At 34.3% G+C, this 14,012-nt stretch overlaps 1 protein-coding gene across 1 annotated transcript in view; it reads left to right on the plus strand.

The window, feature by feature from the left end:
• LOC116173283 (protein O-mannosyl-transferase TMTC1-like) overlaps nt 1-5,793 on the plus strand; it is a 59,899-nt gene extending 54,106 nt beyond the window's left edge. Inside the window, exon 6 of the mRNA XM_031490684.1 lies at nt 5,520-5,793. Coding sequence (XP_031346544.1) covers nt 5,520-5,793 — 274 coding nt within the window. The remainder of the gene's footprint in view (nt 1-5,519) is intronic.
• The last annotated feature ends 8,219 nt before the right edge of the window (nt 5,794-14,012 follow it).

The following is a 14,012-nucleotide window of genomic DNA, read 5'->3' on the forward strand; positions in this document are numbered from 1 at the left end:
AATTAAACGCAATTGGACGCCATCACTCATTTGCGATGCTCCAGATACTCTGAAAATTGAATACAAAGGAAAATCCAAAGGAATTTTGATTTTCCAAGAATCCGCCATTCTAGACGCTGTTGGGGTAAAACATTCATTTACACACGATTGTCAAATATGTTACCATTTATTCCATATAAAAATCGGAAAAATCACGGAAATCCGGTTTTTTTTGTTATATTATTTATTGTTCATTTTCACACTTTCTTGCTTTATAGTATGTTCATCATGTACATTTAGGTCTTATAATAGAGATTCGTATGAATATGAAAAATAACAATCTTCCCAATTTTTTGCTCATTTTTGCAAATTTATTTGTAAAAAGGTAGCTTTTAATCTTTCTTTGGCCGGTCGGCTGGCTGGCTGGCAGCAAATGCGCGCCCGTTTTTCCTATCTTCTTCCGAAGTTTTGATCCGATTGTTGATGTCGAAGGAGCGAAAGAAATCACCTTCTGCAAAACGCGCGCCTTCGAACGCCCACAAGTTACCTTCCACGCGATTTAAAGTTTCGTAAAGTTTGAATAGCGGTCTCTCTTTCTCGTATCGCCAATAGAATCTCCAGCTATGAGGAGTGCTCCAAAAATTAACTACTATTTTTGAAGGGATTTTAACGGAATTCACTAAACTGTGAGGGCGTCAGAAGTGGGTACCGACAAAAAGAATGTGGTAGCTCCCGACAAGATATTACTGATCATGGAGTCAAAACTTCAAACGCGCGTCGGAAGTGGGTACCAACAAAGGGAATATGGTAGCCTCCGACATGTTCTTACTGATGGTGGAGTCTATTCGAACGTGAATTGCGGGTCAACGGGACGTCGAAACTGGATACCGGCAAGGGAATGTGGTTGCCTCCAACAAGGTCTTACTGATGGTGGAGTCAATACTTGAAAACTGGCAAATAGAATACTGATCTGCCACACAAAAATGGGCTGAAGTCCCTCTCACACGAGGATTTTGAATTTTTTTATTCGGAATTAATTAATTCACTTAGGTTTTGTTTTATATTTGTTGGTAGATGTATAAACAATTTGGTATCAAATTAGGTACATAAAAACCAATTGTTTTCAAGGTATTTTATTCTGGACAATTTTCACAATATTTACAAAAAGGAATAAAAAAATAAGAATGGCCAGGCTACTCCATCTCACAAGAAGTGTCTTCTGATTCATTTTTACCAAGGATATGCCTGCAGAATTTTAAATTTCCCACTACTAGTTTTACATCAATTGAGCTTCCCAAACATTGCATTGCAGAGTAGTTTCTTCTTTCTAATAATACTATCAAGGAACAAAGCCTCTGTTCAAACAATAAAATGTAGTTTCTAATGTATTTTTTCTCGTAGAATGCTGAAATCAGTTTTTGTAAAATTTCCAAAATTTAAACAAATTATCAATATTTACTAGAAAATTCACTGTTATTGAAGTCGTTTTTGGATTTTTTTTCGTTTTTTGAGCTTCTTCAATAGGTTGAAAAAGAAAAAAATGACACTAAATGGAACTCCGTACTACGATAAATCTCTGAAGGACAATTTTCATTTGAACGATAAAAAACAAAAAACACGATCTTCCGCGATTTTTTCGGTTACTTTGAGGTTATGTGAGAAAGCGACTGTAAAGAAAGTTGTAGAGTTTTTCACGATCTACAACTTTCCCATTGAACACTTTAGTCTCTGATTTCAACTTTTGCCGGAAATTGCCTTCATACGATTTTCACCCCATTTCCCCTCGCCAAAAACTTAGTCCCGCTCCCCTGCTAACGTATATTTTTTGTATTTGTTATAGATCACTTTCACATATGCAAAGCTCCATTAACAATCTTGTTTTTTTTGCTGAATCATCAATAGCATAGAAAAAAATAATTGAATAATCGAAAAATAAGGTTATTCGAGAAACATGATATCAAACAAATCTTTAATGATGATTAAGAGCAATGGTCTCTAAGGCCTGGAAGTTTGCTATAGGTACTCATGATAAAGCTGCAGCTTTCGTCCTCATCTCGAGTAGGATAAGTTTATGTTATGTTCCACTCGAACGGGTGGATTCTTTTCTAACTTTATAAGACCTACTGCATACGATGGTGCATTTAATTTAGTTTTTCGGCATCGAGCTAGATTTTCCTACGTAAATTGTGGGATCATAATTCTTTCTGTTCATAAAAATAAATTCGATGTTTATTTTGCATGAAACACCTACGATAATTTCTCTTTATTTTCGAGTTAATGGTTCGTATAGCACCACATTGATCACATTCTTAACAATTCCCTGCAAAATTGACGAAGATTTTTTTCATAAGACTATAAGAATCTATCCATCAAAACCGCCTAAAAGGGTAGAAGACATTATATTATATTCCTTTATGAACTGTGTGCTTTAGAATCTGTTGCTGTTTGACTGAATTTTTTCCAAATATTTTGTTGAGATGGACAGAAAGGCGTACTCTCGGCATTTATTGTTTCTAATTTAAAGCTCTTGCCACCCATTTCAACCATTACAGCCGATGCTTCATGTCGTGCTTGTTTCAGAAATATTGTTTTATTCAACAAAAATGCTTGTTGTGCTGCATATACCGTTTTTATAAATTACTCGGGTCGGATTTGTATGGCTTAAAAACATTAAAATGTGCTTACATTTGTGTAAATATATTATGCATGTAAAACTTACTTTATTAAAATACATGCAGTTATACCATTTATTATTATTTAGAAAAATGTAAAAGCGTACTAAAGCCAAAGGCAAATTTATGCATATTTTCAATAACCTATAAAGTTGTATGAGGCTCTTGTGTAATGTACATGTACATTTTCAATTCTTTAATAATATTCCCACAACCTGACAACGTTGATGTCTTTATAAAAGTACGTGGGGGAGCCTACATTTTTTCCTTCGTACAGGAGGCTTTAGGCCATGTAACTTTATGAATTAATTTCTCAGTTTGCATGTTGGTGTTTCAAACGTTCAAACTCGACTAACATTAAGCTTGGAGTAAATAAAATATAGAATTAGAAAATTGCTATCTACTTAAATATTTCAGATACCTAATACTATGCGATCAAAAATGAGTTGCTGTCGAGTCACCTTTGGAATTTTTGTTTGCATGGGAAATCGTACTTAATTTGAACTTCCAAAGGCGACTCGACAGCAACTCATTTTTGATCGCCCGTTACAATACATGCCCTGCATTTTGTAACAAAACAACATAATAAATCCAACCATCTATATCCAGCGCCGCCTATGTCAGATTTTAAATAAAAAGAGTCTGCTAAGTAGGAGAGTGAATAATGACACAAAAAAAAGACAAAAATCGTAAACGCGCATGTAACTACAATTTTTAGCTTCCTAGCGTGAGCTAGGTGGCTATTGCGATCACCGTTTTTTGGACATGTTAAAACTTCATCAAATGTCGACGTTTTAGATCATTTTAAGCAACTTATAAGAATAAATTTTTTTCTGTATGTATGTGTGTACGTTCGTACTTCATTGAAAATTTCCTAAGGAATCATTGTTTCACAGTGACAGCCCTTGAAAAGAGGTCAAACACCCTCACGTAGAGAAATGGTGTACCACAAGGTTCGGTACTAAGCCCAACATTGTTCATCCTATCCATTAACGATATATGTAAAACAATTAAACCACCTACATGCGCTGGTCTTTATGCTGACGACCTGTTCATATGCTGTCATGGTAGAAACACCGACACGACAGTAAACATAATTCGAAAAATAGTGGATGCTCTCTACGAAGCGATCAACAAAATCGGCATCTGCTTCTCAGGATCCAAAGTTATTAAGTTTTCCAGAAGAAAAAATAATCAGGCCAATCCAAACATTAACTCTAAACAATATAATGGCCGCATGGTCGATCAACTCTCAATCCTAGGGACTGTTTTCGACAATACACTAAGTTGGAATGGCCACATCACAAAATTAAAAAGACAACTGTCTATTCTTTAGTAGGTAGGCTTAACATTCTCAGAAGCCTATCCCACCATCAATGGGAAGCTGAAGAGGATTTTCGACTGAGAGTCTATAGCAAAACCATTAAATCTATGTCCTCCCCCACAATGAACACATTCCTTCCATGCCTTGATCTTTCCACCGCAGTAGCAACAATCGTGGTATCTGCATCCTCAAAGTTATGAATACATGAAGTAATTAAAGTTGGTCCTCAATTAGTTAAATTTATTTGAGTTTAAATTCAGTACATTACGTTCAATTTTACATGAATAAATGCAAGAAAGTGACAAGTTTTGAGTTCAGACGAAGTTTCCTGCGTTGTACCGCCTTAGCGGAAATTTGGCGCTAAGGACTCTTTCGGTTTAAAATTCATATCTCAGCACTGGAGTGAGCGAATTGGAAATTTCAAAAAGCATCTGACTGACAATTACAGTATCTACAAGTTTGATCCTATGATATTTTTCAATCGGTGCAGTTCTTTTCGACCTACAGGCCTTTGAAGTTGAGGGTTGTCAACTTTTGAGATAAGTTTGTAAAAATCGCCCATCTGTGACGGGTGATTGCGGCTGAACGGCTAAATTTATTTCAATGTTTCGTTCGACGCATAATTTAATGCTCTTTAGAAAGGAAGAGAGTAAAATTTTCTGTAGGATAAGTACTTTTCGAGTTATAAATGAAATGTTCAAAAAAGTGCAAACATTTTGCGCTTTTTAGGCTCTCAAATCTGACGCACAACCTAGAAATCGTCGCGAACCCGTTACCCGTTATTTGGGATCCCTTAAAGGGCTTTAAACGTTTTCCAGCTCTCGAGCAATTTTTAGGGACTGGACCACTAATTTGCCTGGGCTATCGAATGTCTAAATAGGCTAATACTGTTACAAGTAACCTACCGGACTTATAAATAACTATATATCTAATAATGAGAAGGTGGACATGTATTTCAGTATAATTTATTTTATTGTTCTCTGTACATTCGAGTTTATTCATGTGGATCTAAGGAAAATACTTTAAATAATACAAAATTAAAAATTGATTGTTATAAATATACAAATCCGGCAAACGCAAAGTATCATTATTAAAACAAAATATTGCATTAATCATATCTTGGCCGAATATTGTTAATCCTTCCTTAATTTTCCGATTTTCCGTTTTAAAGTACCGTAAATAAATAATAATCGTGGGCGCCGGTGTTGTTATCCAACAACGAATTTGTAGTGACCACTGTATGATTAATTAGGTTTACTTAATTACAATGAGAGTTGAATATAATCCCCAAATACAATAGATTACCTACTGCGATATCAAACTTCTGTAATAGTAAACTTTTGTAATAAAACTGCTAAGGGGCGTTAACGTACAATGATTTAGTATTCAATAAACGTATGGATGGCTTCCACAGATAATCTGTACAAACTTTCGATGCCATCAGGTTTTTCTTTAACCAAATATTAATTAAATGCCGTTTCCGCGCTTTTCTGTTTGTTAAGCTTTTAATGAATATTTCCGGTTAATTTTATCTTTTTTTTCAGGATACTCACGTTCTGCTACCTAGCGGCGTTTAATTGGTGGCTTCTTTTGTGCCCGGCCACACTATCGCACGACTGGCAGATGGGTTCCGTTCCGTTGGTTACTTCTTTAAGTGATTTACGCAATGTAATTACTTGCCTTTTCTTTGGATGTGCATTACTTTTATCAATAAGAAGCCTAATGGATTTTGAGGTAATTTTGTTAGTGCTTTTGGCGAGTTTTTGGGAACTGTTTATTAAATCAGTAGAAAAGAATGTAGGGAAAACGGTCAATTGAATTTGTAAATTGCAAGGGTTGATATAATTCACCGAAGCGTTGCTAATAAGATTTCTAAAGGCGGCTGAATTTCGTAGACAAAAAGCCCAATAAGTAGGTATAGGAAACCAGCAAACTGCATAATCGACATATTTCGTGGAAATATTTCATACAGCGTTGACCTATTAATGTATAAAATGTTCACGTCACTGGACCAACCAAATTTATGTTTAATTAAACATAATTTTAATGTTTAATACTTTCATTTGCAAGAAAACGTAGAATGTGCGCACAACAATAAAATTGTGTTGATGAGCGTCGATTGTACTTCATGTAATTGGAATTTGAATTTGATAATGGCACAATTTCTTAAATTTTTTAATGTACAGTGTACATTCACTCATCACGAAATTGAATTAGTGTTTCAGCGTAGAAAAGTTTTACATCTAAAATATGGAAACGTGTCTCACATTTCTACATTCAATTCTAATGCATGGATTACTTGACTATTTTATCTCTCGATTCCACCGTATGTTGAAATGGGCAGGATGTTCCTTTGGTTTTTATTATATACGACAGAGGAATTAGATATTTGTCCCAGAAATTTCATTATGTTGTTTGAATTCAATAGCCCATTGCGCACCTACTTTATGTTTTACTGTACCCTAAACTGCCTTTGCTGCTAATATCAGATATATATTCACATGGTTAACTTTATGGCAAAAAGTATAAAAACCCTTTTTAAAAAAGGTTTAATACCACCACAAAATGCTAATTCAATAGGTTTTCGGGTATAGGAGAACAAAGGAGCTTTTTTAACGGAGCGTCATAAATGTATACCTAATTATTTTTCGTTTATTAAAATTAACGTTCTAAAAACATGCTTCCCAAAATGTAGATAATTTTAAATCGATAAGTACACAGTTGCCCTGCAGAAGCCCAAGTATGTACATATTTGGCACAACGTATAGGACGTGTAATTACCATTAAAACTTCCCTAACTAAAACTGACAAACTGCAGCTGCAATTTCTAAATTATGCAAATAGAGACTAAATCTATGTGAAAACTGTGTAAGCGTTTTCAATTACGATAACGGATACGTTAATTTTACCTAAACCAGTGCGTGTTGTGGTACCTACTGGGATCAGTATTTTTATAATTACAGTTATTGCATACCGAAAATACTGACGAGCTGCCCATTTCGCTTCACAAAGCTGTTCGTGCTAGAAAAATAATTATTTTGAATACTAGGAATGTAATTTAATAATGTAATTACACACATTTGGAACTTTTGTTTACATGGGAAATCATATGTAACTTGAAAGGCGACTCGACAGCAACTCATTTTTGATCGCCCGTTATACGTAATACTGTTATTCAAAGATATGGAACATTTAGCGTCGAAAGTAGATAAAAATTGTTTGATACGAGAAAATTCGCTTGAAGGGTATAAAGTATCAACAAATTGTTTCATAAAAATAAAAATTTTTTGACATTATAATGGAAAGTTATTAGCAAAGACTGAGTACCTGCCCAATTTGACGGTATCTTAATAGATCGAACTACTAGTTTGTCGAATACTCATTACTCAAGTGTTAACGATACTGTTATCGGTGCAGATAAGATATCCGAGAAAGTTACTAAAATGTGGAAGGAAATCAAACGATTAACCTTGCCTACTCAAGTAACTGGGTTCCCATATAAATACAATAGAGAATAGATATGAATCAACTTCGAATTTGCCAGGAACATGTGACATGTAACTAACCTATAACAAATGAAAAATATCGTAAACAACGGCAACATAAAAAATACGCTTATCTATATTAAGGTTAGCAAACCCATCCACGTGAATACGTTTAGATATTTAATTTCGGCAATTTTAACTGATGCTTCTGGAAATTTATGAAATTTTCAATTTTTTCGTAAAGCAAGTACTTGTGCTTTTCAATTGGAGACTCCGGTGAAAATTTGGAGGATAACGAATCGTTACTGCCATGCCAAGGACTTTCGTCACTTTGTACAAAGTTTTTCAATCACGTTATTTAATACAATCAAAATAAGCATTGACAGGCTTACTCAATTTATTATTTTATTTTCTTTATTTCAAGTCGCCCTAAATTTGCGACGCAGCAAAGCACGTCCGTTGGTGCACAGGACGTCTTGTACACTTCTAATCTTTATGCATCTTTTTGGTGACAAATATGCTGTTATTCACTAAGTCTGTTTGAGAAACGGATAAATGGACTAAATTTTGTGCTCTCCCTGTCTTCCTCTCTTTTTGATGAGGTGGTAGGGCAAAACATGCTGTTATTCGCCGAGTAGAGACATTGGGACCTTGGTGTAGAGAAGCTTGTAATTTTGTGGAATACCTGGGAAAACGCATTACCAATATTACCGGGGAACCCCGGACTACCACTTACTTACGGCAAAGAATAAGTATTGCCATACAACGTGGTAAAACAACGATCATATTGTACAGCAAGATTAAATTGAGAAGTTTTCACTTCCTACCACTCCGCCAAATACGTTTTGAGAATGATTTTTTAAAAGTGAATTCAAGGCGTTTCCAACTAATTGAAACTACTGTCAAGGGGATAACACAGGACTTCGATTATACTTGAACCCTATTTTATTGTTAAATTCCGCACAGTTTTAGAGTTTTTGATTCTTACGTAAGTATCACGTCAATCACTCAAATTGCCTATAAAAGAAACGTTTATTTTAACACTAACCCTCTAGTTTAAGCGGTTTGTAAATTGTATGCAAAAATTATGATGGTATGAATCATGTTTCTGCCGCTTTGATTTCAAGGAATTTATGCAATGAATTTAGACTGGAAATATTGGAAAATGCGCTACGAGTGATTTAGTCTATTTACGATATACCTAAACTGATACAAGTTCCGTGTACTTGTTATGTTGTGTACTATGTCGTTATCGATGCTCTGAACAACCCCTAATCCTTTCATTACAAATTGCGCTGCATTCAATTCGTCAGAGTCAAGAGTTTTACCTGATATCCTTCACGTAGACTTAATAAGCATATAGCTATATAATGGCATTACATCAGACATTGTTAGTAGGCATAAGTCTCCCGCTGTATAGTATCAGGTTTCCTCTAGCGCAATTGAAATGTGCTTAGCTTCAAACGGTATGGCACATTTCCAGAAATTCCTTATACCGTATTTGCTGATTGCACTTCATCTATTGATACAAGTCAAGCGATCATTGTGCACAACATTCAGAATTTCACTTGGGAAACAATGTTTGCAAACCAACAAAACTGCCAATTTGGGTAGTACTACCTCAAATTTGGGATTATACAAACTTGAGGTAAGGATTACATTTGTGTGCACGTAATTTATCAGGCAGTTATTCCAACCACAACAACATACCTTGCTACGAAATAAAGGGTCAACCATATTGTGAGGGTTGGTTATATTAATCCAGGTAGTGGACAACTTAGCTGACCGACTTGCAGTTCAATAAACATCCGACCCTTTCCCGAAACGTTTTCGTTGTTTATATTATAAATGTAATACGGATGATCCTTACAAAGCGCGTCCTTCAGGAGGGACGTTGTTTTTGTTTCGCCGTTCTAAACCCTTCGCAATACATTCCCTGCAACAAAATGTAAATATAATTTTCGATTGAAATATGCCGTTTTCTACGTTAAAACACGTAAACATAGCAGATTTTATATTATAAGAATATTATGTCTCAATCGTGGCCGTATATCCGTCTTATTTTTCAGAAAGGTTTTTCTTGTTAATAGCAATGTGTGGGATTGATGTAGAGTTAATACCCTCAACCTTTCGATACCACAGCTTAATAAAAACTGTACCGAACTTTGATTTGTCTACGGTACTTTAATTTAAAGGGTATTGTACTGCATAATTATATAAAAGAATAAAGGTAAATGTCCCCTGTAAATTAACATTTCTTTTTAATCTTTTGGCTTCCATAATGCGTGTAAATAAACAATAGACAAAAAAATGGGCAATATATTGTTTTCGTCGTCTAGACAAGTTTAGTTGAATCTGAACCTGTCTACAAAATCTCTAAGTTGTACCACGTTTTGCAGAATGTACAAGAATTACAGAATGTATAATGATCTACGGCATGTGCGCAAAACTCAATGTAAAAAAATATACTGTCCGCTGAACGTCTACAGGATTTCAAGAATCTACAGTTTACCTATCTACCTATCAAGTTATGTAGTATAAAGAACTTACAGAATATACACATCGACAACAGCCACAGACCCTACACAATCCTGGATGTACCAGGTTTTGCAGTAGACGGTGTGTAAACCAAATCAAACCCACCCCTGTAACTTTGGCAGAGTACGAATATAAAATTTTTGTGGGTGATATGAGTAAAAAGGAATTGAACTTTCGAAATGATATGTTCTTACAACTCTCGATTTGAGCAGAGGTCACCATAAATTTCGCAACTTAATGGTACGCCATGTACTCAGAATTTTTCTCTCCTCGTACGCCTCCGGTTGTCGCCACAAAGCAAAATCCTAATAATGACTTGGAATTAATAATTTAGAGACTCAGTAGCCCAGATCAAGTTCCGAAAATTTCAAAGAATACATTACAAAAAAAAACCTCAGATAAATCTTGGGTACAAATAGAATTTATCAGCGCCTTGAATGCAAATAACTTTCGTCCTTAAACGTACTTAAATGCAATCGACCAGATGTTCCTTAATTTTAAACAATGTAATTCTCACGTTTTTTAAATAAACAAATTTACACGTATGATATATATGTATATGAATAGATAATCGTATTAATAAAATATGAATTGCATCTTCCATACCCTGAAACATCAATGGACTCTTCTATAAATAAATTTTGATTAAAAATTGTGTTACTATGCTCTATCCAAAAATATTTCCAATGTTCTCTAATGGAATATACAATTGAATGTATGTAGTCTTCTTTCCATAAAGGGTTTCCTGATTTTAATGGATAAAAAGGTATATTATTCAGATCTAAATTAATGGGGAAATCGACATTGTTTTTATTTGTCCATAATTTTTTTTAAAAACAATTCTCGTCAGATATTGGGTGGAGCAATGTTGGAGAAAACTTATGTAGCCAAGGTATAGGTGTAAATTTAAATGTGCAGATAATTATTCTCATTGTATACACGATGATAAAATTGAAACAAGAAATTTAGTGATAAAAACAATTTTAAAAAGGAAAAATGGATAACTAAAATAGCAAATTCCAATGAAATAAAGCAATTCCGTGCACATTCGTAATGGAATCCTCCAGATTTAAATTAAAATTAAAACATTTACACATACAGAATGGCCCGTTACTATTTCCGTATTATTTCAGCCTAAATAACGTCTACATGAGTTGTTTACATAACAATATTTTTACATTTTTGGATTTATACAGGCTGGTCAGTAATTTATCAAAATTCTTTATTTCTATATGGAACAGACCCATTCTACAAATTCATTTTGTCTAATTTGTCCAATAACACGGATGGTGACGAATTCTGAGATTCTCATCCGTAGATAGGATCACAGTAGCTCACCCGGGTATTTAAAAACCCCTGTCGAGAGATTAAAAATAGATTGGTAAATATACGGTTGAATAAAAGAGTTATTTTTTTAGTTTCTCTGTTATGATAGCATGTCTATTAACTATTTTTTTGACCAACCTTGTATTAATTATCAAAAACAACGTATCTGCTGTAAATTTAAATTCTGAAATTCGTAGTCATTTCCAGTTAAACTAGAAGTAACAAGTTTCCTTTCCAAAACAGTCTACACCAGTAGCCAGTTAACCTACTTTCTAATCGATGCAGCTTTCCAGTCAGCAAGTTTCCATAAATATCACCTCCAACCAGAACCATTTGCCTGTAAGCTTTTGCACCCAATTGGTGTTTAATATTTTAGGATTCCCACTGTAAATGTTGTTTGCTTCTGCAATTGTACCCTATCCTAATTCTAACACCAAACTTTTCAGTGTATAGGACAATTGCGCCACACAGTCAATAAATGTACGTATTTCCTTAGTCAATAAATGCACGTACTTCCTTAGATGCGTTTTCCCTGAAACTTATAGGGCGTACAACCTTCTTCGTTACAGAAATAAAAATGCTTTGGAAAATTTCGACTTAAACTAACATTACAATAGCAAATTTTGGAAAAAAACGTAACTGCGCTACCCTAACAAAAATTCAAAAAAAGCACCTTACAAAGCTCCTGTTACACTAGCAATAGAAATGTTATATGTATGTTGGAGAAGGGACTGTTGAAATAGGGTACTCACAAAGTGAGGATAAATATGAAATAAAATATGAAACATTATCATATTCGCTTACCTATCTATCTCAAACTAGACAATTTAGTTTTTTTCTTCTTTTTTAAATTCTCCTTCAGGGCACAACAAAAAATCCTAACATTGACTTAAAATAATAAATATAAAAATTATAAAAATACAAAAATTTATTCTAACACATATGAGAAGAAAATGAAATACAAAAAAAAACTTAAAAAAAACAATGCCCTTAGAATAGAACACACCCCGTTTGCAAACAGTCGATCTAAAAACCAATTCAGATATCTCAAAAATTACTCACGCTTCTGTTAATAATAACCCAATAAACTGGTCAGGAGAAGAAATATGCGATGTTCAGCGAAACACACACGAATCTGACAGATTCTTCTCAGAAACAAAAATAACCTATCCTTAAAATACCACAACTGATTCGAAGACAATAACACCTTGTGACTACTCGGATAGTAAGACTTTTCTTGTATCAAAGAGTACCCATAGTAAGAGATACAGCGCAATGGTAGAAACGCGTGTTGGCTATAAGAACTCGCCCGCTAGGATTCCAAAAGCGGGCTCTCGCGTAGAGGTGTCCAGAAGTAACTGCCCCTTTAAATTTTGCCGCGAAATTAGAATTTGCAGAATTCTTTATAGAATAGCTGTTTAAAATATTTGCGCGGTTGTCACATTTAATTTTCTTTCTTATTGGCTGTATAAAATGTGGACATGATATAATTAGAAAACCATTATGCTTAATATAAAAGAAATAAGCAACGGAGATTTAGTACATTGTTAATTAGATTAATATCTTCCTGTTTAGTTGGCATTTATAGAATAGAAAGTAATTACCAATCAATTGAATAACTAGTACAATGACAAAAATGTCATTAAATTTTTATTTTGTTATTCATCTGGACTTTCCACCCTTTGTACATACAGTTAGTTCCCTTCAAGTGCTAAACAGTACCACATCCCAGGGTTTGTTAAAGTTATATTGTGTTTTGATAACGTATCTTTAAAAGTTTAAACTTAATCAATGGTTCATTCGTGTGTATATATTAATTGCGATGCAAATCGCCGAAACGGAGACAATATAAGTTTTTTTCGATTTCCCCTAGAAAAAGAACGATGTGATAAATGGTTAAACAATTTAAAGGGGAAGTAAAAAGTAAACAGTTTTGTTTGTTGAATGTTATTCATGGAACCTATCTATGTGACTAATGGACTGTAAACATTTGTATTAATTCGCTCTTTTTGTTTTATTCTGAGGACCTATAGGTAATCACTGTTGTTGGTCGTAGTCGCGACCAGTCGTCGTTTTGATTAGGTACTGGTTGGTTCAGGTGGCACTGTTTATAATTTAATCCTCCAAACTAATATTCATCATGTCAAAGTAAGGGAAGATTTATTCTCTACAACATGTCAAATTCAAAATACAACTTGTACTACTAAAAAACACGTACTAAATTTGGTGCCCTTAAAACCAGTCACCAATATTCAAAAAAAAGCTCAATATTTGACGTTAAATATTTCAGCTGACAAAATTAATCAAAAATGCAATTATTTAACAGTCAAGGCTAAAATGATGATCTGCAACATTCCAACCCCCGTAAATCAATTACTGGGTTGATTTACTAATGACATCCAGAACTGCAAGCTTAGATGCAGGTCTCTGAAGAAGTCGATCATTTGTTCGTATTTCTGCTCTCCGTACTTGACCGTCTTTACCAGGAAAAACTTTCTCTACTATTCCCCGTATCCATTGTTTTCGATGAACATCGTCTTCACAAATGATTACTAGATCTCCTACTTTGATCGGCTCCTTCTTTTCAAACCACTTTGTTCTCCTGGTTAGTATAGGTAAATATTCTCTTATCCACCTACGCCAAAAATGATTTTTTAAAGCATTTGCCACTCTCCATTGCTTTCGAAA

This window comes from Photinus pyralis, unplaced genomic scaffold (genome assembly GCF_008802855.1).
Source record: "Photinus pyralis isolate 1611_PpyrPB1 unplaced genomic scaffold, Ppyr1.3 Ppyr1.4_LG1, whole genome shotgun sequence".
In the NCBI taxonomy this organism is placed as follows: Eukaryota; Metazoa; Arthropoda; class Insecta; order Coleoptera; family Lampyridae; genus Photinus; species Photinus pyralis.